This window comes from Loxodonta africana, chromosome 4 (assembly GCF_030014295.1).
Source record: "Loxodonta africana isolate mLoxAfr1 chromosome 4, mLoxAfr1.hap2, whole genome shotgun sequence".
Taxonomy (NCBI): Eukaryota; Metazoa; Chordata; class Mammalia; order Proboscidea; family Elephantidae; genus Loxodonta; species Loxodonta africana.
Genome location: NC_087345.1, coordinates 85,028,372 through 85,054,729, shown reverse-complemented (window position 1 = coordinate 85,054,729; position 26,358 = coordinate 85,028,372). Strand labels below are relative to the sequence as shown.

The 26,358-nt window shown below is 36.2% G+C and overlaps 2 protein-coding genes across 2 annotated transcripts; both read right to left on the bottom strand.

Moving 5' to 3' along the window:
* Positions 1-2,464: 2,464 nt before the first annotated feature.
* Positions 2,465-3,467, bottom strand: LOC135231395 (olfactory receptor 6C2-like). Its single transcript, XM_064285268.1, has one exon. The coding sequence runs from the start codon at positions 3,443-3,445 to the stop codon at positions 2,465-2,467; it is 981 nt and encodes a 326-aa protein (XP_064141338.1). The 5' UTR covers positions 3,446-3,467.
* A 21,213-nt stretch (positions 3,468-24,680) lies between these two features.
* Positions 24,681-25,938, bottom strand: LOC135231394 (olfactory receptor 6C74-like). The gene has a single exon (XM_064285267.1). It carries the CDS (start codon positions 25,641-25,643, stop codon positions 24,681-24,683), a length of 963 nt encoding a protein of 320 aa, XP_064141337.1. The 5' UTR covers positions 25,644-25,938.
* Positions 25,939-26,358: the final 420 nt, after the last annotated feature.

Below are 26,358 nucleotides of genomic sequence, written 5' to 3'. Positions count from 1 at the left end.
CTGTTAATCAGAATATGGCCAGAATATGATTAGGAACTGAAGGTACTGAAGGAAGAAGTCTAAACTGCACAAAAGGCATTGGCAAAAACAAGTTTCCAGGAACTGGTTGAATACCAACTGAGATGTTTCAACAAAAGGGCACCGCACTGAAAGAAATCTCTCATCGATGCCAAGAAATTTGAAGACAGCTACTTGGCAAATCAACTGGAAGTGATCCACATTTATGCCTATTCCCAAGGAACATGATCCAACCAAATATGAAAATTATTGAGCAACACCATTAATATCACACACAAGCAAATTTTTGCTGAAGATCATTCAAAAGTGGCTGTGGCAGTGCATCCATCGGGAACTGCCAGAAATTCAAGCCAGATTCAGAGGAGGATGTGGAACCAGGGATATCATTGCTGATGTCAGGTGGATGCTGGCTTAAAATAGAGAATACCAGAAAGATGTTTATCTGTGTTTCATTGATTATGCAAAAACGTTCAACTGTGTGGGTAATAACAAATTACAGATAGCATTGCAAAGAATGGGAATTTCAGAACACCTCATTGTGCTCATGAGGAACCTGTACATACATCAAGAGGTAGTCATTCGAACAGAACAAGGGGATGCTGAGTGGTTTAAAGTCAGGAAAGTAGTGCGTCAGAGTTCTCTTGTTTTACCAGGGACTATTTTAGTCATCTAGTCCTGCCATAACAGATATACCACAAGTGGATAGCTTCAACAAAGAGAAATTTATTCTCTCACAGTCTAGTAGGTTAAAAGTTCAAATTCAGGGTGTCAGCTTCAGGGGAAGACCTTCTCTCTCTGTTCGCTCTGGAGGAAGGTCCTTGTCATCAATCTTTCCCTGGATTAGGAGCTTCTCCACACAGGAACCCCTGGTCTAAAGGACTAGCTGTTCTCCTGGCACTGCTTTCTTGGTCGTATAAGGTCCCCAACTCTCTGCTTGCTTCCCTTTACTTTTACTTCTTGTAATATAAAAGGTGGTGCAGGGCACACCCGAGGGAAACTCTCTTTACATTTAATCAGGAATGTGAACTGAGAAAGGGTGTTACATCCCACCCTAATCCTCTTTAACCACAGACAGAGATTATGATTTATAATGCATAGGAAAACCACAAAATGGAGGACAACCACACAAAACTGGGAATCATGGCCTATCCAAGTTGACACTTATTTTGGGGGACACAATCCGATCCGACAGGGACCTCAAACCACCAAGAAACAAGAACTAGAATTGTGTGTCCTTTGGACCTGGGGTCCCTGCACTGACAATCTCCTGCACCAGGGAAATTTGATGACAAAGACCTTCCCCTTGTGCTGACAGAGAAAGAAATCCTCCCCCTGGAGCTGGCACCATGAATTCAGACTTCTAGCCTTCTAAGCTGTGAGGCAATACATTTCTCTTTGTTAAAGCCATTAAGTATGTTTTAAAGTTGATGGAGAGTTGGCAATTACAATTTGATTTCATCCTGCTTCTCCCTTTTAATAAATATACTGGAATAGAAAAGATTATGCTACATGAAATCTGTTACATAAATTGCAAACTGTTTAGTTAACTTTTTTCAACAATGTCAAAAAAGCAATTAAAAAAAGATATAAACTGACACACTGATAAACTAAGAGTTTATTATGGAAGACAGAGAGATCAGCCACCATCTCAGCTTACCCATCAACATTGATTCAATTCGAAATCATAGTTAGACCCTATAGAACCCTATAGGACAGAGTAGAACTGCACCATGGGGTTTCCAAGGAGCAGCTGGTGGATTAGAACTGCCAGCCTTTTGGTTGCCAGCAAAAGTCTTAACCACTATGGCACCAGGGTGCCACCATATTGGCTTATATACTTCCAATTACTGTATCTTTGGTCCCCACACCCACAATACTATCCATAGTGTTTCTGAGTAATCAGAATTGAAGAAATAAAAACATCTTTGCAATCGTCCTGTGGATATCTCCTTTCCCCTTTACACATCATCATTTTAACCTGCCTGGAATGCCTTATTTGGTTGAATTTATTTTTTAATATGTCTCTGTTGTTGTTTTTTATTGATTATTTTAATTCTTGGATTTGTGATATAAGCTGATAAATTTGCATTAGAGGAAGCAACTAGTACTACTATTACACAATTTATCTGGTATATGCTTTGTATACTTTTAAATATTATTTCCTTCTTTCTCTTGAGTATTGAATAAAAGAATAGGTCAGGAGTGAAAACCAACTTTAATATCTTGGAAATATAAAGATTCATAAAGAGGGAAAACATCACGTATGATATTAGTTTCAAAGAAGAAGAAGGCGTGATTTGATTATGATGAGATAAAGATGTAATGTTAAAAGTCTTTGAGAAGGTTAATGTGATTAAATTACAGACAGGAAGCAATGAAATTAGGAGTTGTAGTAAAATATTTATGGGACATTATTCTTTCCTTTTACTCTGATTCATCAGATAGTTTACTTCTTTGACAGAAATGCAATCTTCTTTACAGAGTCATTGAAAGCTAGTTTCACTTGGTTGTTCCTCAGGGTGTAGATGAAGGGGTTCAACAAGGGAGCAACAGAAGTCGTGAGCACTGAAACTCCTTTATTGATAGCCACTTCTTCCTTTGCTGAAGGCTTGATGTAGATGAAGATGCAGCTTCCATAAGTGATGGAAACCACAATCATGTGGGATGAGCAGGTAGAAAAGGCCTTTTTTCTTTGCTGGACAGAAGGAAATCTTAGAATTGTCTTGATGACGTATGTGTAGGACAGAAACACACACACTAGGGTGATAATGAGTGCAAATACAGCCACAAGTATAATCAGCTGCTCTAACAACCATGTGTCTGAGCATGAGATCTTTAGGAGGGGACCTGCATCACAACTAAAATGATCAATAGCACTGGAATCACAGAATTCCAGCTGGAGACCCAGGCTCAGGGGAGGGAGAATGATCATCAAGCCAGCTACCCAACAGCAGAGAACTAATAAGACACAGACCTTGTTGCTCATGATGGTCATGTAATGAAGGGGTTTACAGATGGCCACATAGCGGTCATAGGACATGGCTGCCAGGAGAAAAAATTCTGTTGCTCCAAAAAGAAAAACAAAAAATATTTGACTTGCACAAGCATTGTATGTAACAGTATTGTCCCCAGTTGATATGCTGTACAAGAATCTAGGAATACAGACAGTGGTGAATGAGACTTCTAAGAAGGAGAAATTTCTGAGAAAAAAGTACATAGGAGTTTTAAGGTGGGAGTCCACCAATGTGAGGGTAATAATAGTCAGGTTCCCTGTAACACTCAATATATAGGTGAAAAATAGAAAGGTAAAAAGCAGAGCTTTCATTTGTGGGTCATCTGTCAGTCCCAGCAGGATGAAGGTTGTTATAGCAGTGTGATTTCTCATCGTGGACTTTTGATGGCTACCCAATCTGCATGTAAACATCATAGAGATTTTGTGAGGAGGTAGATATTTGGATTCTACAATAAAGGGCCTTGCTTATAAAAGTCAAGCAAATTTAAATATATTTATTTTCTCCCTTCATATCATAATCAATATTGCCACTATTCCAGTAGCCTTCCTGAATTGTACATGTGGTAGGGGCAGCAGAGATTTTTCTTTAGGGTTCATCCATTGTAAAAGAATCTAACTTTTTCTATGATCATCCTTGACCCTCAGAATTTATAAATGTAGCTCAATATCTGTAATTCATTAAATAGATTGGATTTACAAAAGGCATGAGTAAAGATGATCACATTTCATGGGTACTTAAGTCTTTTTGTCCAAGACAAACCCAGGATATAGAATATATAGTTGTAGGTAATAAAGAATGTGAATTCTCTTGAATTGTTGATATCAAAGGAGTATTTTAAGAATAAGATAAATTTCTCCTGGAAAAGAATCAAAAAACTATGACAACAGCAAAATATAACACTGAATCCTGAGGCTTTACCTTGTCTCTTTATCCATTTCTGCTTGTATTCTTTATTCCTTATTCTTAAGACTATAAAAAAAAAAGAAACCAAACCCATTGCCGTTGAGTTGATTTCAACTCATGGCGATCCTATAGGACAGAGTAAAACTGTCCCATAGAGTTTCCAAGGAGCAACTGGTGCATTTGAACCACAGTAGCTCTTAACCATTATGCCACAAGGGTTTCCTCTTAACACTATAGTATCTATAAAAAAAAAAAAAAAAAAAAAAAAAAAAACAACTAATTGCCATTGAGCCAATTCTGACTCATAGTGACCCTACAAAACAGAGTAGAACTGTCTCATAAGGTTTCCAAGGAGCAGCTGGTGGATTCAAACTGCTAACCTTTTGGTTAACAGAGAAGTTCTTAACCTCTGCACAACCAAGGCTCCATACTACCTATAGATGGATTGATACATGACTATTTTACCTATAGTGTAAGAAAATGTCTTCACATATTTAGAAAAAGGAATAGCCTCATATGCTTTCATCTTTTATTTCAGTTAATTGACACTGGTCCCTTTTCTCTGAAATCCTCTGAAGCTAAAACTATATATATATATATGTATTCTTTCAGGCTGTGATTTTTTCCATTTTGTTTTTAATTCCATTGAAAATACAGTAGTGTCTTTACCTTCTTATCTTATCCCTACTCAATTTAGTCTTTGAACCACTGTAACCTGACTCTCATTTCCAGTTCCAGCCCCCGCTCCTCCTACCATCTGAAGGATTTTGTTTTTCTTGAATTATCTTCCCTGGTGTCATGAATTGAATTGTGTCCCCCCAAAATATCTGTCAGCTTGGCTAGTCCGTGATTCCCAATATTGTGTGATTGTCCACCATTTTGTCATCTGATGTGATTTTCCTGTGTGTTGTAAATCCTATCACTATACCGTTAATGAGATGGATTAGCAGCAGTTATGTTGATGAGATCTACAAGATTAGACTGTGTCTTAAGACAATCTGTTTTGAGACATAAAAGAGAGAAGTGAGCAGAGAGACAGGGGGACCTCACACCACCAAGAAAGAAGCATTGGGAGCAGAGTGCGTCCTTTGGACCTGAAGTTCCTGCACAAAGAAGCTCCTTGACCAGGGAAAGACTGATAACAAAGTCCTTTCCCCAGAACTGACAGAGAGAGAAAGTCTTCCCCTGGAGCCGATGCCATGAATTTGGACTTCTAGCCTACTAGATTGTGAGAGAATAAATTTCTCTTTGTTAAAACCATCTACATGTGGTATTTCTGTTATAGCAGTACTAGATGACTATGACATCTGGCATCCCCACAGAATTTTTTTTTCCTTTAAAGTTTAGTCATTTGTCAAATGGGTTCCATGCCATCATTCTCATTTTCTTCCTAACTCTGATCTTTTTTCAGTGACCTACACAGTCTCCTCTTTGTTCATCTATGAAATATTGAGGTTCTCAAGCATTCTATCTTCAGACCTCTCCTTTCTTGCTTTGTTTTTTTAATACTTCTTAAGGAAACCTGGTGATAGAGTGGGTAAGAGTTTGGGTGCCAACCAAAAGGTCAGCAGTTTGAATCCACCAGTCTCTCCTTGGAAACCCTATGGGACAGTTCCCCTCTGTCCTATAGGGTCGCTATGACTTGGAATTGACTCAACGGCAACAGGTTTGGTTTTGGTTTACTCCATACTATTCAAGAATGATTTCGTCCTGTCTGGTTGATTAGATTATCATTTATATGATGGATTCCAAAGACCAGATCTTTTCTCCTTAAAAATATTGCTAAGTGGACACCACCAATTCAATGTTCATAGCACCCTCATATTCCACATTCTCAAAGTGAAATCATGCCTCCATCCCTCCCCTCCAAGCCTTCTCTTCCAGTGTTCACTATTTTTTGTTAAAGCGCCATGTCTTTTTTCACAAGGCTTGCAAGGCTCTTCATGGACAGGACCTTCTTTCATTTTCCTGCTTCATCATTTGGCAGTTCCTTACCTTTTTTCTTCATACTTTAAGTTCCACTAACACTGACTACTTGCAATTATTCGTATTTTCTGTTTGTTGTCTCCTCTTCACAGTTGAATTCTTCTATCCTTCTGTGACTGCCTGATGTCTATTGGTCCTTGATGATTCCCCATAGGTATCAGTTCTTCAGGGAAGTCTTCATTTACCCACCTTGACTATGTGAGATTATGTACCTGTGTTCTCTTAAAGCACATGTTGATTACCGTATTTTATAATTTATTGTATAATATTATAATTTGCAGTCTGTTTTATGTATATTTCTCCAAAGTAGACTCTATGTTTTATACATTCTTATATCTCCTATATCTGACACACATGGGGACTTTAGTAAATGTAACTTGAAAAAATGGAACAGAGTCTGCAGACGCTCTTGTGCGTATGCTATTGGTGAATCACAACTACAGTTATTAGCACAACGATATAATTTAGAGAACAGACTAGAGTGCAAATTCACTGTTTTTTCAAGATAAAATTTACCTCAAGTATTCCACCTGGAGTCTGACCTTTTTCTATCCTTTGTACTTCCTAACACGATCTTTTCACCAAACTTTTAATTAAGCAGCCTTCTTTTTTTTTTTTCTCTTCAGCAAAACAATTATCACTTTTAATCTTTTTCCAGTCTTCAAATTTTATTGAGTAAGGGATGATATAGCTCCGCTTCTTTCAGAAGGCAAGGAGTCTCTCATTCTCCTAATTTACGCAGGTCTCATCTTCTCTAAACTTTTTCCACAGATGCAGGGTAGGTAAAATTTAGACAAAGGGGACATTTGCCCTCATAGGCTTTGTTCTCATTAGTCCTTCACCTAAACTCCCAGCCTCTTTTTGCCTGACTACTTGACATATACTGGCTGTGTGCCCTGATCACATGGAGTGCTCTACTCTGACACTCTATTGTTTGCCTTCAGAAAGCATGAAGCCCCTGTGGAGCCTTCTCCTTCCTCCCTCCTATTAGAGCACATCTACTTAACTGTGTCAGGACTTGCTTTCACATGGCTATCAGAAAATATCAGACATAGTATTTTAAATGTAATGATTTCACCCAGTTTCTACTATGTGCCAGGTACAGGGATAGGCTGTGTCTCATAAAACACAGTTGGTTTATACTGAAATTTTCACTGTAGCACTTTATATAATGTTTCTTCTCCTCCTTTTCCTTCTCTTTCTCCTCCTTCCCCTTTCCCTCCCCCAATCCCTCCTTCAACCCCTGCGTTCTCTCCTTCCCTCTTCCTCCTCCTCCTTCTTCTTTTTCTTCCAGAAACAGTTGCATTGAACTAAGAAATTTAGTGGGTGGCACTCTCTAAATTGGAATTATCAAGGATACTTATCATAAATATATGTTGCTGAGGCTTAGAGAGACCTAATAATGTCTAGCCAGGCAGAGTGGAGTGTGATGGGTGCTGGACAAAAGAAAAAAAAAAAAAAAAACCTTGTTGCCATTGAGTCGATTCAGACTCATAGTGACCCTGTAGGGCTGAGTAGAACTGTCCCATAGGGTTTCCAAGGAGCACCTGGTGGCTTTAAACTGCTGGTCTTTTTAGTTAGCAGGCATAGCCCTTAACCACTACACCACCAGGGTTTCCCAGTTGGGTGCCGGTGGAGAAATATTTTTAATATTCATATTAATGTATGGGAACCACCTTAGCTAATTAAGGAAGTTTGTTTCCCAGCTCTGACACCACCACCTATAACCCCCGTAAGTGCTGTCCCATCCCTTATATCATATAGCATAATGCAATCACTTAAGTTATATTTACATTATAATTTCAGACACAAAGGATTGCTGAGATATTAACTGACTTTTTTCCTTGCATTATGGGTCTTATTTTATTAATGTGAGTTGTGGCCATTTTATGTATACTTCAGACTCTTTCTGCTTATGGAGCAGTAACGGGTGCTAGTCCTCAACCAGCATTAATTGCTTGTAATGTTAGCTATGAACATATGTCCTATCTAAAAACAGAGTCTCTAGAGTCCCTACTATTTCTCCATCATTGCATGAGATTATATCTCCCTGGGAGACACAAATTAGTCTGTTATATGAATGATTTTACATTCAATTTGTTTTAAAATACTTCCCGCAAATAACACGTGTCCTCTCGGTCTGAAGAGAAAAAAAAAATTATTTTTCTTTTTTTATGGATACGTGCCTTATAAAATGGCTTAAAGGATATTTGGAAATGCCCACCTTGGTTTAATGGAACCATCACAGGAAAATGGACACTTACATAGAAAAACTAATGAAAAATACTGTTAAGGGAAAGGGTCCAGGCCTGGCATAGCTACAATGATGATGCTAAGAAAGTACACTGGCCAACATTGTACAGCTGCTGCTTGTTAGGTACTTACTTTATAATAAAACTCCGACAATTTTTCCAGAAATCCATAAATAACCAAAACTGTTGTCTGTGATGAACTTTCTACTCCCAAAGACTGCCTGTTAGCTAGCCTCGCACACTAATAAGCAGCTGATACAAGTAAAGGAAAACAATTCTTTGCAAACTTTTGAGATTTGCCATCTCCCCTCAAACATTTTTCTCTTATTCAAATTCTGTTTGCCATTGTTAGATAAAATTAATGTATTGATGATTTCTCTGTTATATGAGTAAAATAATGTGTTTAAAATTTACAATACCTTTTTCTTTGGCTTTGGTTTATTAAGAACCAATTCTCACCCAAATACTTCAGGGTCACAAAAGGTGAAACAAATAAGAAAGATTATGAAGTAACAAAGAATTGGCACCCTCGGTGTCATTTTCAAACTCCTCCACCAATCACACTGGGCAAAAACTGTCTTACTGAAATACTTTGTCAGTTACGTGAAGTGCCTCAGGGAAAAAAACAAAAAACTTCTGTTTCCTTACTCTTCAAAATACTCTCATTTAAGAGTAATTTCTCTCATTTAAGTATTAAGAGGGCATTTTTGCTGAACTAACAGCAACTCTGCTCGCATAGTGGTTAAGTGCTATGGCTGCTAGCCAAAAGGTTGGCAGTTTCAATCTACCAGATTCTCTTTGGAAACTCTGTAGGGCAGTTCTACTCTGTCCTACAGAGTCACTATGAGTCGAAATTGGCTCAAAGACAATGTGTTTATAGCAACTCAGGAGGGAATGAATTATTTACTCTCTATTTTTTCTTCATAAAAGTAATATTTATAACGTAGAAAAGGATACGGGTTTATAATGTCAAAATTTTAAGCCGTGGACTATTTCTTTGGGAATACATTGCAGAGACTTGGAAGACATATTATTGTATGTCCTTCACATTACAGTGCATGGATGACTACTTATGAATGTGTAAATATAGCCCTGGCAATGACCTCAGTCCCATCAAAAGTCTGTTGCATAGTTGAATAGTTTCATTAACTGTCTACTTCAATTTTTTGTATTAAATAATTGAAACAAGCTTAACTAACCACATTTCAGAAGAAAACACTAATAGATATTTCTTTCCCTTGTCTCTCAAAAGAGAAATTCTTTCTCATAGCTACCTTACGGTACTTACAGTTTTGATAATTTTTCATGGTTTCAGCTGGCAACTCCTTAATGTGTTGAGTTAAGGGAGATACGACTTAGCACAGGTCAAATATGATAAACCTACACTTAATTTCCAGGCATCTCCTGGAGGGTCTGCAATTCTCACATCATATAAAGGATTTTCTTAGAGAGTTTTCCTTATTTAAAGTTTCGGAATCACTTTCCTTTGATCTGTGTCATGAAGGGAGGAAAGTCTAATGTAAGGGAGGAGACCATAAGAACTTCCTCTGGCTTTGAAAGAGCTGATGCTCTGATTGTTCCGAGCAGGGAGTTCACTTTCTTGCTCTAACAATAATGATATTTATGTTCTTCTGCTCAGTCTCCTGTAGGTGCACTGGGATCACCTGAATGAATAAAGTAAATTATCCTTGATGACCCAGGTTCAAAGTCACTAATGAGCCCTTGTATAATGAACGTTGGCAAAACAACAAAAATTGGCAACAGCGACACTGTCCGTTGAGACAGTAAGATGAAATAACAGCACCAGACAGAGGCCTGGCACCCATCATAACACAGAGAAGAAAACAAAAAATAAAGAAAAACACACACACACAAGTCTGATTCAATTTCCTACTGTTTTTCTAAGGGTAGGGGTAAGAGAGCTTTTTTTTTAAAACTTACATTTTGCTTAACTTATTTCCGTGTGATACAAAAAAAAAAAAAAAAAGTTGCCAAGGAGTTGATTCTAACTCATGGTAATAATGTCCTGCACTTGACTACTAACTTAAAGATTAGCAATTTGAACCCACTTAGCAGTGCCACAGAAGAAAAGCCTAGAAATCTGTTTCTGTAAAGATTACAACTAAGATAGCACTATGGGGCTGTTTCACTCTGTAACACATGGGGTGCCATGAGTTTGTGATATAATAGCTGGTAAAATACCTATTGAATATGAAAATAAACATTGAGAAAAATTACTCTGTATTCAGTGGTATTGTTAAATGAATTTATATTTCATTAATCACAAGACCAATTATCTACATTTGAAAAACAGGAGAACATGTATATATCAGACATATTATTTATTCTGCCTACAGGCAATGTTTCCTAGGAACGTGGCTACATGAATGACTTTCAAAAACTGTTTGCACGACTAAGAACCATTGATTTAACATATTCTTGCTTTGACATATCTGCCTCTGAAATTTTGAAATCACTGTATTTAAAAGAAACATCTTGATTCAGTGAGAATGTTTTCAGAACAGGTAAAATTAGAATTTGAAGGGCTAGTTAAAAGAAATGTTTCTATTGGTCATTAAAAAAGGGAGATGAAAGTCACAGAGACCTGAAGATGAGATGATTGTTTAGAAGTTTGAAGAAACCTTGTATGGTCACTAGAGCTACTCTAGGGTTTTTTGATTTGACAAGAGTACTACAGTGCTCATGATTAATAAATTTGTCATGATTAAGAAAGACAGCTCCTGTGGTATAGAAAGCAGAAAAAAATGCCCTTGATGCCCAGTGCTTGGGTAAGTAAAGCTATCCTTTTCTTTATTGGTTTTATTACATCCTATTATAGTTTTGGAAACTCTGGTGGTAAAGTGGTTAAGAGCTATGGCTGCTAACCAAAAAGTCAGCAGTTCATATCCACCAGGTGCTCCTTGAAAACCCTACAAGACAGTTCTACTCTGTCCTGTAGGGATGTTATAAGTTGGAATGGACTCGATGGCAGTTGGGCTTTGTCATAGTTTTTGTGAATTTCTTCCTGTAGTTTTCATTTTATATTTTAATTAAGACAATACATTTGTTTTTGATTATTATTAAAAATTTTCATGTTTTTTATACTTTCTGTATTATAAAGTTTTAGTTATTAGGATTTATGCTGTGGAAGACAATGTATTTTAGGTGTAGACTGTTATTATGCCAATAAGTACCAGTATTTTTATGCAAATAATGCAATCCTTCTGCTTTTGTTTGGCAACCATGCCCTCCCCCCTGTGAAGTATTTTCAGAAACTCTGCAAACAAACCTGGAAGGCAGGGGTTACTTGCATAAGAATATGGTAAACAAATTTTTTAACTGAGATATAGAAAGAAATCAAAACAGTGAATTTGGTTAAGATTTTTAAAAATTATGACTTTATATATTGGACTTGGAATGATGAAAATGAATCACGTCAAGGTAATAATATTATCCAGCTACAGAGAGGTTTAGTTTAGTCCTATATGCATTTTATTATTTTCTACTCACTCCCTTCCTTTCTTCCTTTCTTCCTTCCTTTCTTTCTTTCTTTCTCTTTCTCTCTGTCTTTCTTTCTTTCCTTCTCTCTCTCTCTTCCTCCCTTCCTTCGTTTCTTTCTTTCTATTGTTTTCTGTTTTTTTTTTTTTTTTGAGTAATGCCTTTCTAATGGGGAGGGGTGGTATCTCATTATAGTTTTGACTTGCATCTCTCTAAAGAAAACAAACCCTGGTGGCGTAGTGGTTAAGTGCTATGGCTGCTAACCAAAGGGTTGGCAGTTTGAATCCAGTTCGAATCTGCCAGGCGCTCCTTGGAAACCCTATGGGGCAGATCTACTTTGTCTTATCTGGTCGCTATGAGTCAGAATCAACTCGATGGCACTGGGTTTTAAAGGTTAATGACATCGAGCATCTTTTTTAAAAGTGCTTGTTGCTCATTTGAATATCTTAGCTGAAATGACTGTTTAAGTCTTTTGTTCATCTTTGGATTTTTATCACATTGTGGACATTTTTTCAAAATGTATTTTGGATATTAGACCCTTATCAGATATACGGTTCCCCAAAATTTTCTTCTAATCCGTTGTCTTTTCCTTTTTTTGATAAAACTTTCTGATGAACAAAAGTATTCCATTTTTATGAGGTCCCATTTATCTATTTTGTCTTTTTGTTCATGCTTTTATTGTCATATCTGATAGACTGTTGTTAAAAACTCAGCCCTACAACCAAGTCCCTATATATTTTCCTAAGAATTTTATGGTTTTTAATTTTCACATTTAAGTCCTTTATCCATTTTGAATTTGTTTTCATGTACAGTGTAAGACACAGATCCTGATTCATTCTTCTGAACACTGAAATTCAATTTTCCCGGTACCATTTATTGAAGAGAATCTTCTTTCCCATCGAACTGATTTAGCATCCTTGTCAAAAATCAGTTGACAGTAGATCTATGAACTTATTTCTGAACTTTGGATTCTATTCCATTAGTCTGTATGTCTATTATTAGACTAGGACCATGTTGTTTTAATTACTTGGGCTTAGGAGGTAATTGTGTTTTTCAGAGTCTTGAATGAAAGCCTGAGTAAGATAAAGAGTAATAGCATTTGGATTCGTAATGTAATGGCTTAATTGTTTGCTGTTATTTGTCAATTTTCCATTTGCAGACAAAATAATTTTTCTCACAATATACTTCTAAGGTTTTGGAAAGAGACTAAGCAAATAAATACTATTCTACCAGCCAACGCTTGACAAAACTATTTCAGAAATGATGTGTATTTCTAAGTAAGCCTCACTGTGGTTAAAAGGGATTTTTCTGATCTTTACCTTGGCAATGCTGTACCTGTGAGAGTTAACCTTTCTGTATAAATCAGGTAAAAATCTGCTGCACAATCAAATTATATGCCACTGCATGCTGACAGGGGCCCTGGTGGAGCAGTGGTGGTGAGATATCGTGAGCTATGTCAAGCTACAGATGCTAACCAAAAGGTCAGCAGATGGAATCCATCAGCTGCTCCTTTGAAACCCTGTGAAGAAATTCTACTTTGTCCTTTAGGGTAACTATGAGTCTGAATCAACTCAGTGGCAATGCATTTTTTGGTTGGAGCACACTGACAAAAACAAACAAACAATGAGATCTGAGATTCTAAAGCATTATAGATTGGAGCCACAATGTGGAGAGTGTTAGAGCTTGAAAGCAAAGATAAATAAAAAAGAAAAAAGGCATGTTGTTTGAACAATTATTTTTAATACTCCATGTATTTAGAAAAGAGCATACGCACTTGGAGCAGACAGCTCGAATTGAAAAAGTACAGAGCTGGGTCCATTTGTACAGTTTACAAAAGCAAAAAACAGAAACATAATGCGTAATGAATATTAATCAGATGTACAAAAATAATAGTCATAAAATTTTTTCTGCTGGTGTTGTTATTAGTCATTTTTCAGTCAATTCCAACTCATGGTGACCCCATGTGTTACAGAGTAAAACTGTTCTATAGATTTTTCTTGTCTGTAATCTAAACAGGACCACATTACCAAGACTTTTCTTCTGCGGTACCACTGGGTAAGCTCAAACTTTAGATTAGCAGTCAAACCACACAGCAAACAAAAATTACACCAAACACGGGCAACTAAAAGCTGAGGAAGTGGATAAGATGCTAAGCAAATAATGTCAGCTGTCTCCCTTCCAAAGAAATCACGAAGATATCACAGAAGTGGAAAATGTGTGAAGGTATAAAGCATTAATATGGAATAAATAAAAATATCTGCAAAACCTAGGGGGTTGTGAGCAGGTATGAAGAGAAACTCTCTTGGGGCACAGAAGAGTATGGATAAATGATTTAGTAACAGAAAATCTATCATTGGAATTAATCAAACTTAAGCAAAAAAGAAGAATAATCACACCATTACCCTAATAGATGGATAGATAGACAGATAGATGATAGATAGATAGACAGATAGATAGATAGATGATAGGTAGATGACAGAGAAAGAGAGAGAGAGACAGATGAAACATTTAACAAAGAAATTATATGGAAGTTGTATACTTTGGGTTATTTTTGCACATGTATTCAAACACTCTAAATTTCATTAAAATTAATAGGCAATACTTGCTAATTTGTAAAAACAAAGACCAACGGAATGAACAGATAAAATCTTTGTGGTCACCTGACTATTACTGTTGTACAATTTTTTTTTTTTTTAAGAATCCTATGCCCATAACTAATGTTCTCCAAGTTACTCTGTAGATTACTTAGTGACTTTTGAACCAGGGTTGCCAAGAAATCTCTTTGTTCATTCAGTTTGTCCAATGCACTTAAAGACTTTTAGAAGTTTACTGAAATGTCAATTTTATTAGGATAGATGCTGTGTAAAATGGTGGGGATAGTAGTAGCAGCGTAGTCAGAACCTGTCTAACTTCAAGAAGGATAACAACCAGGACCGGCCCAAAGCTGATTCCTATGAGGTAGAGGTCAGGCATATCTCCACTCTCCATCCAACCTTTTTACAAATTGCAATACCAGCCGTCCCTCTGGCAACACTCTCTACTTCTCTCCTGGTTTCAATAGTCCATGCAATGGCTGCACAGAAATTCACAGAGTACACTTACAGTTAAGTGGTTTATTAAGGAACAGGGTACAACTCAAGAACCAGGATCAGAAAGCATGTAGGCAAAGTTTCCCTTCTTCAGTGCAAGACAGTACTCTTAGCTCCTCTCTGGGGTGCCCCCTCAGGGCAGGCTCCTCTAGGACCTGCCATCTGTAGCTCCCAGCTCTGATTCTGGGTCCTTTCCGAACTTTTTGCTATCTTCAGTGCTACAGCCCTTGATCAGCATTATGAGTCTTTCAGTAGGTTTCTTTCCTACTCTCTCTGCTTCTTCTTTCTGCTTTCTTCCTTCTTCTTCTTCCTGCTGCTTCTCTTCTTGCTTTTTTTCTGTCTGACACACTTCTCTAGTGTTGGCTGCAAATATACACAAACTCCTTTTAAATTTCAAGGCATGGGCCTCTCACCAGGCCAGGAATTGACCAATACCCTCTCAGCAGGCATAGTAGGCACTGTTGGGCTACAACTCACCTCATTTGCATAGTTTGTTGACCAATTCCTGCAAAGTGCATATCAATCTGCAGCCCAGAACCAGACAAAAAGTCACGTTGTTTACAGCGTGCTTAGGAAATGCTGTTCAACCTGGACAAGTAAAAGTAACTCCTTAGAGCTTGGGGGGAAAAAAATCTCTCAAGCTGTTTTCCAAAGAACCAGGGCAAAAGGCCACATAAAGGAATTCACTTGACCACATGCTGTCTCTCTGCCCAGATAAATAAGAACACTTCATTTTACTCTCTTCCCTTTCCCATGATATTTTTTTCACTTTAAAATACTATAATAAATTAGTCTTTGAGTTTTAAAATGACACTTTTTTTTTTTTTTAATGAGGGCACTATTTCACAGAACAACAGATGGAGATTACAAGGAGAGAGTTGTTTGTTTTCTGAGTTTGTGTGCGATTGCATAAGACAGCGCAACCAGGAGATTTCTCCATGTTTAATTGCCTTATATCTGTTGATCCAACGTCAGTCTCTCTTGTCAGCCTGTCTATCTCAGTTTTGTTGCCCAGCTGTTAACTATATTAAAAACACTGAAAAAAACTACTATCTTAAAAGAACAGTAAGTACTATCTCTCACAATTTCGTTGTTAACTGGGTTTAGTTGAGCCCTGGTGGTGCAGTAGTTAAACCACTCAGCTGCTAACTGAAAGGTTGGTGGGTCAAATCCACCAGCTGCACCGTGGGAGAAAGATATGGCAATCTGCTTCAGCAGAGATTTATAGATTTGGAAACCATAAGGGGCAGTTCTACTTGGTCCTACAGGGCCAGAATCAACTGGATGGCAGTGGGTTTGGCTTGCTTTCAGTTAGTCAGGTTTGTTTTGCGTTCAGTGAGCTCCATCAAGTGCTGGCTAGAAATTTAGTCAACTGGAGTCTCTGCTTGATTAGAATACCTATAATGGCTCACTCACATGGCTGGAAGTTAGGGCCGTATTTTGCCTGGCAGCTCACTTTGGGTTGTTGACTGGACTACTGCAACATCCTGCTTACAGCCAGGGTATATAGGTGAATTCTCTCACACAGTGGTGGCTGGTTTCTAAGAAGAATTTGAAATGCATGCGAGAAAATACAAATTTCTAAAAACTCCAGTGTATGCATTTGGTTACATCCACGACTTTCCGTTGGTCAAAACAAATGAAAAATCCAATCCAGATTAAAAAAGTAAGTAAATAGATTCCACCTTGCTGTGGGAAGATAGGCAAATAATTTGGGGCCATGTTAAATCCACCACAGTCTGAGAAAGCAGTATTTAAAATGAAAAGCACAGCTTCACATAATTATATCCTTGCTCCTCTGAAAAAAATCCCTACTTCTGGCACTCTTCTGAATTTTCTTTTTGTCTCTGGTATTCAAATGTTTCGATATTAAATGCCTAGTTGTGTTTTTCTTGTTGTTATCCTGCTTGGTGGTCTTTTTAGATCTGTGGTTTTGTATCTGTCATTAACTTTAGAAAATTCCAATCTGTTGCTGCCTGGTCAATTCCTACTCATAGTGACCCTATAGGACAGAGTAGAACTGCCCTATATGGTTTCCAAGGAGCAGCTGGTGTATTCGAACAGGCAACCTCTTGGTTAGCACCCTGAACTCTTAACCACTGCACCACCAGGGCTCCAGTTTCCAAGGAGCGCCTTGTGGATTTGAACTGCTGACCCTTTGGTTAGCAGCTGTAGCACTTAACCACTACGCCACCAGGGTTTCCCTTTACAAAATTAAAGAAAAATTTTTCATTAATTCCTTAAATATTTCTCTTCTCCCATTGTCTCTTTCTTCTTGTGAAATCCCAATTACACATAACTTTTATCAATTGATATCATCTATAGCTCTTCCATGCCCTCCTGTTTTTTTCTCTCATTCTCTCTTCTTTTTTCTATTTGTGTTTCGGTGTTGGTCATGTCACTTGGCCTCACTTCAAGCTCACTGGTTGTTTTTGGCTGTGTTGAGCCCACTGAAGAGCTCCAAGGAAGGCATCCTTTATCACTGTGACTGTGATTTTATTTCTAGCATTTCCACTTTGGTCTTCTAGTTTTCATCTCTCTGCTGAATTTAAATTTGTGATTCTGCATGTCTTCTACCCTAACTATTAAAGCCTTTAACATATTAATCTTAGTTATTTAATTTCTCTGTCTGATATTTTAAATATCTGTGTAATTCCTGAGCCAAGTTCTGATATTTCTTTGTTTTAAACTGTTATATCTCACCTCTTATTTATATGTTTCGTGTACCTTATACTTGTTTGCTAAAAGATATTCATATTGTATAGAATAGTTGATACTGAGGTAAATAATGTTTTATGCTTCATAATATAGACACTTATTAGGCCTTAAGTAAGGAATTTTTTATTAATCTAGTCAGGATTTGACTGTGTTTGAAGTTTGTTGTAACGGTTACTCTCAGTAACCATAGATTTCAGATTTCTTTAGGGACACTCGTGTTTATTTTCTAGGCTAATTTGCCAGTTTTTCTCTGGCTGTCTGTTCCCACTTTTTTGAACCTTCCTGTTTGTGTTTTTTTTTTTTTTTTTTTTTCCTCCTTGGGCTGTTCCCAGGCAGCATCTGTCTTTTGAAGCTCTGTTGTCTGTGTTCCATTGTTATGTTGACTCAAAGCTTTGTAGCATGGTGCGAAAGGGGACGGGGGAAAAGGCATTTTCTGATGTACTAATTAAGCCTCAGTTTTAGGCAGGTAAAGTGTTTTAGCCAGATAAAACACTGGCTTTAGCATGTACTTCTCTTTCCCAAGGGTACAATTTTTCTCCCCTCTTCTTCTCGTACAACTGCATGGTAAACATCAGTGCCTTCAGAAGACAATTTTGTGTCACTTCTCCAGTAAACTTAAGGCTCTTGTTCCTTAATGGAGATACAAAACATGGGTCCTACCAGTTTCCTGGGTGACTGCCATTCCTCTCCCATAGCAGCTATCCTCAAGCTATACTTTTGTTGCCTTTCCTTGAAGATTTAAATTTTATTCCTTAGAGGATATAGGAAAATGGGTGTAATAGGAGTTTCAGCACTGGCTGTTGTTCCCTTCACCCAGCCAGCACACTGAGAATGTTTGCTTCTTCCTGATTTTTTCCATGAGAAACTGGTAAACTACCTGGAGAAACATCTAGGAGAGAGTCTAAATGCTCCTCAGTATACCACACTTAGGTCTTCACACCCTTCTGCTAGTCCACATTCAGCATTCAGCAATTTGTTAAAGATTTCTAGCTGAATGCTCTGTATTTTTACAGTTTTCTGTGGTGGTAGGGTGGTTTGTGCTATTTGGGTCCTCCCTGCTGAGATTTGTCTCTAGATTTAGGTTTAGTTGTTTGCCCAGTAACTTTAGTTCTTCCATAGCTTTGCAAAAAAAATAAAAAATAAAAATTAATTTTCATTTTATCTAATTTTTTTTTTATGTATGTGAGGGCAATGCTCCTTCCAACTCTCTATATCTACAGCTAATATAGTTTCTTGATTGTATTTTAATCATTCTTAGTCATCTCAAGTAACATCTCCCAAGGTCATCTAACTAAAAATGTTTCAGTTTAAGGATGGTGTGCGTTCTTAGTGTTTTCTATCTCGTGAGATTTCTTGCTCCCTTTCATTTCCTGGGAAAGAATTTTCCGTATTTATTTAAAGTTATTCAAGTGAAGTACTTGTGTTTGTATTATTGAATCAAACTTTTTTCAAGGAAAATCAGAGAAGTAATGAGAGAGAAAATTCTGATAATATTTTCTTCATTAGAGTGATTTATGGAAAAATAGAATAGTATGCTGTTTATTAAATTGCACCATATATCTGATCCCACTGTTTTATGAATGTATTTATTTATTACCAATCAGTTATTAATTATCAGATCATTTCTACTTGTGGTTACACAGGCATATGTGTTTAATAAAATAAATAGTACAATTAAAAAGGATACATTTTGCACTATGTAATTTAGATCTCATTTAACATAATTATAATATTAACATAAGAAATAGGCATTTCAATCATATCAAGTGCTTGCTTAAAACAAAAATAAGGGCATAATATATTTCTTTTATTTTTATTTATACAGCATTTTTTTTTATGCTTTTGTTCAACACCGTATTTCCAGAATCAACCATTGTCATTGTGTTTAATAAATATTTGTTGAATGAATAAATACGTCATTCAATTTAATGCCAACACAAAGTTAGATGACTTTCACTGAACAAATATTTCATTATATATATTTGTAACTGATTTGTTTTAGCTTTCTTTAAGAATGAACTACAATTATTAATTTTACAGTATCCCTTAGGATTATGCACCACAAATTTATTCTCATCTTGTACTGTAATTTTATTGACATTTTATCAAGTGTTGTTATAGGTTGAAATGTCTCCCCCAAAAATGTGTGTCAACTTGGCTAGGCCATGATTCCCAGTATTGTGTGATTATAATTTTTTTTTTTATGATCTGATATTTTTATCCTAGGTGTTGTAAATCCTAACCTCTATGATGTTAATTAGACAGGATTAGAGGCAGTTATGTTAATGAGGCAGGATACAATCTACAGGATCAGGTAATGTCTTGAGTCAATCTCTTTTGAGATATAAAAGAGAGAAATGAGTAGAGACAGAGGGACTGCAGACCACCAAGAAAGAAGCTCTGGAAGTGGAACATTTCCTTTGGAACTGGAGTCCCTGTGCTTAGAAGCTCCTAGAACAGGGGAAGATTGATAACAAAGACCTTCTTCCAGAATCAGGAGAGAGAGAGAGAGACAGAGAGAGAAACAGAGAGACAGAAAGCCGTCCCCTAGAGCTGATGCCCTGAATTTGGAGTTCTAGCCTAGGAATCATCTCGACAGCAGTGGGTGGTTTGGGTTAGCCTCCTAGACTATGAAAGAATAAATGTCTGTTAAAGCCATCCACTTGTGGTATTTCTGTTGTACCAGCACTAGACAACTAAGACAACTGTCAAGGACTAGTATTTGTAGCGAGTGGCAGTAAGGAATCAGTTATTTTTAAATAAGGCTAGAAATTCCAGGAAAGAAAAGCACCAAACCCATTGCTGTTGAGTCAATTCCAACTCATAGTGACCCTATAGGATACAGTAGAACTCCCCATAGGGTTTCCAAGGAGCACCTGGTGAATTTGAAGTGCCAACCATTTAGTTAGAAGCTGAACTCTTAAACCCTAAGTCACCAGAGTTTCCCCAGGAAAGAAGAGCTTTAAATTGTAATGACTTTACCATTAAATTGGGTTATAAAACACAAGAAATGATTGGAAATGACTTTTGGGATTTCCGTGATATTATTTTGCTTGATCCTTCAGTGACAAAACTGGCATATGTCTACCTGTACTTTATAGAATTAACTCAAGAAAACATATATACATATATATCTTCCAATATTGTTTCTGCTTGTCTTTAAATTAATCTTCAGTGAGTAATCACTAATATCATTGGGACTTCCTTGTAAAACAGGCAGTGCATTATTTCCATTTCTATCATTTGCCTGCTAGAACAGGGCCTCTGTAATCTCATACATGCAGGAGAGATATAGGCTTGAGTGTTTAGTGTGTGCATGGTAGCAAGAAAACTATCTGGAAATCACATCATGCCTTTGACATGCAGTTTGTTTTATTAAATTCCCACTTAAATATGAGAGCAATTGTCTGCAGAAACAGTAACTTAGGAACCTTTAGTTAAAAATGACAAATTATACATCGTAGATTATTTCCTCTCCTAAAATTCAATAGCAAAGTGGTGTCAGTGATGTTAAGCACACCCAAATTGAAGAAGAGAGCAGGAATGAGGCTGGCATGGGACAAAATATTTCAGTAGCCTTTGAAATATGTAAAGATGGAGTAGTGTTATTTGGTGTAGTTATTTAGAAGAAGCTGGAGCTGTTTAGATTTGAAAAGGGGCCTAACTAATACTATCCTCTGAAGTCTCTATCTCTGTAATTATAGAATACACGTGGATAGGATACAAACACTCAGAACTATGAAATAAAAATTAAAGATTACAGTGAATCTAATGCAATGATTTTGAAACAGTCTACACTAACTAAAAGTGTATTTGTAATTAGAAAATAATCAAATCTAAACAAAGAAGCAGAAAATGACAATTATCCACAGCAACAAAGTGCTGAGTCACCTTAAGAAATTGAGTCCATCCCAAAATAACAGAAAGACAGTTGAAATCTTCCCTATTCTTTGTTCCCTAAAGCAAAGGCAGAGTTTTTCTTTTTCTTTAATTTATTTATTTATTTTTTTGCAAGTAGATTGACAGACATTTTTCTATCCTTACAAGTTCTGATATGTTATATAGTCAGAGAGACATTTTCATACCTGATGATGTATCTCCAATAGATCAATATAGCCATATTCTTAAAAGGAAATGTAATGAAAGTGCATGTTGTGGTTATTTATTGATTTTTGATACATATAATGTACACATGCAAGAATACTTCAGGGAAAATGTTGGGTATATGCCTTGTAGATAATTCTAAATTTTCATTGAGTCCTTTAATTAAGGGAATCAAGCCAAGGCAATGGGGATATTAGAATGTATCACACACACATACACACACACACACACATGCACACATACAAATGTAGTAATGGAAGATGTATACAAAACTCTGCCTTAAAAGTGTATACCTTTAAAAACTTGACTGTCACAAAAAAGAATAGTAAAACAATATGAAGAAAAATGGATGTAAATCCTATGAAAATTGAGAAGATGGAACATACATACAAAATAAGCACACTCAAAAAAAGGAAGAAAAAGAACAGAATAGAAAAATGAAGATAAAAGAAAAGAAAAAGCTATTTCTGAAAAATCCCAAATCCAGAAAAAGTTTTAAGAAATTACTTAGTAAGTTCAATACCGTAAAAATAGTAAGAGCACTGAGCTTTGGTTAAGGGTGATAGAAAAAAATTGGCAATGGATACTGGTGATGGTTGAACAAGATAAACTTAAGTAATGTCACTGAATTGTACACGTACAGAATGCTGAAATGGCAACTGTTTTGTTACATACATATTTACCACCAAAACAGTTTATTAAAGGAGAAATTTAAAGTCACATAGAACAATCTCATAGCGAAAAGAAAACAATTTTATAAAAAAAGAAAAGGAAGATTAATGATATAAAAAAGCTCTGTAAGTAAAAAAGTAAATACACTAAAATAGAATTACAAGTCAAATTCATAAATATCTAAATCTAGTGATGCAGGACACCAAATCTGTGATTAGGAAGACAGACACAAGAAGTTCTATCAAAATTCAGAAGAATGGCTTTCAGAATGAAAAGAGAATAGCTGTGGAAATCAAATAATGGAGAGTTCAAAATATGGAAAACAACTTTTACTTCAGACGAGAAAATAAGGGATGGAATTGAAGAGAAAACACAGATAACTACCTGAAAGAATGATTTTTTAAAGCAAAATATTGTTACAAATTTAGATAGATAGATGATCGATAAATCAGTCCATAGATAGATGTATAAATTAAAGATATTTAGAAATCATGTTAAACTATGATATATGTTGTTAGATGCTATAGAGTCGGTTCTCACTCACAGCAACGCTGTGTGAACAGAACGAAACACTGCCCTGTCCTGTGTCATCCTTATGATTGTTTTTATTCTCTAGTCCATTGTTGCAACCAGTGTCAGTCCACCTTGTTGAGGATCTTTCTCTTTTTTGTGACCCACTACTTTACCAAGCATGATGTCCTTCTCCAGGGACTGATTCCTTCTGATAACATATTCAAAGTATGTGAGATGAAGTCTTGGCAACCTTGCTTCTAAGGAGCATTTTGGTTGTACTTCTTCCAAGAAGGATTTTCCTTCTTTTGGCAATCCATGGTGTTTTCAATATTTTCTCCAACACCATAATTCAAAGGGTTGGATTCTTCTCAGGTCTTTGTTATTCATTGCCCAGCTTTCATATGAAAATGAGGCAATTGAAAACACCACGGCTTGGGTCAGGTACATCTTAGTCCTTAAAGTGGCATCTTTGCATTTTAACACTTTAAAGAGGTCTTTTGCAGCAGATTAATAATGTGTTATAATAATGAAACATAACAATTAAGACAGATGTTATCAGACTGAATTGAAAAGTTAATTAAAACAATCTATGATCTCAATTAAAAGATAAAAAGTACTTTGTAAATAGAGAAAATGCCTTACTGTCTGCATGAACCATAAACATAAAAATTGGCAATAACACTTATGATGAAATATATTAAAGAGTGATAAAAAACAAATACTGAAATATATACATAACGATACCGTAATTCGAGAGTTGCCATTTATTTATTTCATGAATGTGATTTAACACCACTCTGTACCAGATAACACACTTGCTTTGAGAATGATATGTTGGAACTCATATATTCATGATAAATGGAGAAAGTATTGAAGTTGTCAGTGATTTCCTTTTACTTGTATCAACGATCAACGTCCATGGAAGGAGCGGTCAAGAAACAAAGTGATGTATTGCATTGGTCAAGTCTGGGGGAAAAGACCTCTTTAAAAGTGTTAGAAAGCAATGGAATCTTAGGGAGAGAAAAGAGCACGTGTAAAGACACTCCAATGAGGGAATGTATGGCATGTTGCAACATGTAAAACAGTTTTGCATTGGTTAAACTATTTGTTTTGAAAATCGCAAGCATAGGTTTTATTTGCATCTCCTAGAATTATGTATAGCCAATCTTCTCTGCTTCCTAAGATGGCTTTGTAACTATTCAGGATAGTTGTTATTTATTTCAAATTTTGCCAGATTAAACAGTGCACCTACATTCACATAAAAAAGGCAACAGTGCCCTGTTGTTATTTGCATAGAATCTGGATTTTAAAATATACAAATTTCAGATCTAGTGCTTACTTAAATTAGCTTCTGTTCCAAAGCAGTGTTTCTTAATTGAAAAGCCCTTTTTGATTTACAGTAGCATAGAGATTGGGAGTATTTTTTTTTTTTTACAATCAGGCATCATTAAGCCTGAACAACAATATAACTTAGGTCCATTATTATGTTTCTGGAAATATCATTTATTTTTAATAAATATTGACATTTCGTGGTATAAGAATCAAATATATTCTAGAGAGTTATAAAATCAAATAAACTAATAGTTAACAGTTAACAAATAGTCTACATTTCAGAAAAACATGGAGCTATTTGCCTTCCAAAATGAATTTATAGTGGACTATTTAGAGGATGAACAAAATCGGAGAATTAAGCTAAAAGAAGAAAGTGATTACAGCAATGCTTAAGAGAACATCATGGATACAGCTTACACCATCAAACGTAAAAAGCGAGGAATAGATCAAACACACAATGCCTATTTGTGGGTGACTGGTATGTATTAAAAAGGTAATCAATATGGGCTGTAATTTTAATAAACTTTCTATATCGAAAGATATTTAAATAAACAAAAAAAAATTTATAAAAGCCAAAGATATTATCTTAAGGCAATAAGGATACATTTTTTAATTATATCTTTTAGGGCTTGTTTCACCTGTTTGTTTCTTAGGGTATATATAAAAGGATTTAAGACAGGTACAATTGAAATGGTGAGTATTGCTACCCCCTTGTTGAAAGCTACCCTTTCCTCTGCAGAAGGCTTAATATATGTAAAAATGCAGCTGCCATAAAAGAGAGAGACAACAATCATGTGGGAGGAACAGGTGGAAAAAGCTTTCTTCCTCTGCTGGGCAGAAGGGATCTTCAGAATCGTTCTTATGATACATGCATAGGAGAGTATCACCAGTGCCAAAGTTATCAGGAGTGTGGCAATGGCTAAAATAAAACTTAACAATTCTATGACCCATGTGTCTGTGCAGGAGAGTTTCAGGAGAGGAGAATAGTCACAGAAAAAGTGGTCAATAATGTTGGCATCACAGAACTCCAGCCCCAGACCCATGATAAGCCCAGGAGAGATTGTTAACAACCCAGTCGACCAGGAGGTGACAACCAGCTGGGTGCAGACTCTGCTGCTCATGGTTGTTGCATAGTGAAGGGGTTGGCAGATGGCCACATAGCGGTCATAAGACATGGCAGCCAACAGGAAAAACTCTGATGCACCCAAGAAGATGGCAAAAAATAATTGCGTCGCACAAGCATCATAGGAAATCGTTTTATCCATAGTCATTATGCTGAACAAGTATCTAGGAATACAGACAGTCGTCAATGAGATTTCTAAGAATGAAAAATTCCGAAGGAAGAAATACATGGGTGTTTTGAGGTGGGAGTCCAGAAGAGTGAGCAGGATAATAGTCAGATTTCCAGTGATACTCAATAAATATGTTAGAAACAGAAAAAGGAAAATTACAATTTGCCAGTTTGGGTCATCCGTTAGTCCCACAAAAATAAATGTTGTCACCATTGTAAGGTTTTTCATGGTTAAATTCCTTCTAAATTCCATCAAATCTGTGAAAAAAGTACCAAATTAATTCCTTGTAAAATGGCATAACTGAGTATAGATTTAAAACCAGTATGAAGAATCAAGGAACTCAACATGCATACGCTCTTTTATTCCTGTGTTCTCAGCCATGTCACGAACCAGCCAGAACCCAGGATCGATTGTTCTTATTCCATCTCCTTCTCTGGAGGCTTATTTTATAAATTCTCTGTTCAGATTTCCTTTATGTTGCAGAAGGATGGATTTTTTTTTTTAATTGCTATAAGCGTCTGTAAAATTTCTCTGATTTAAAGTTTTGTCCAGGATCCTGAGAAGTCAGTCCTGCAATACTACCGAATCCACAGGAAAATGTATTTATTTTAGGTTATGTCCATTTAATCTATTGTTAAAACAATCTTCTACTTAGTCTCTTCCAGTAAGATAATTTGCTCTACACTTTTATGTTTTAAACAGATAATCAGGCGTAGATTTTTGTAGTTATTCTTCCAAAAATGATTATGTTTTGATGATCCATTTCTGGTTAACATTTGGGTTCCTCAGGACACTACCAATGAGAACTTTCAATTGAATGAACGTTTATGAATTTTAGTATAATTGAATTATTTTACTCAATTATTCAGTTGTTTCAACTTCATGAATAGCTTTATGAATGTAAGCTAAACTTCAACTTCAGTTTTATCAGCATAAGAAATACTGTTTTCCATAAAGCTTTTACTAA

Excerpts from the sequence above, each read along its gene's own strand:
- LOC135231395 (XM_064285268.1), bottom strand. The coding sequence starts at position 3,445 with ATGATGTTTACATGCAGATTGGGTAGCCATCAAAAGTCCACGATGAGA.
- LOC135231394 (XM_064285267.1), bottom strand. The coding sequence starts at position 25,643 with ATGGAATTTAGAAGGAATTTAACCATGAAAAACCTTACAATGGTGACA.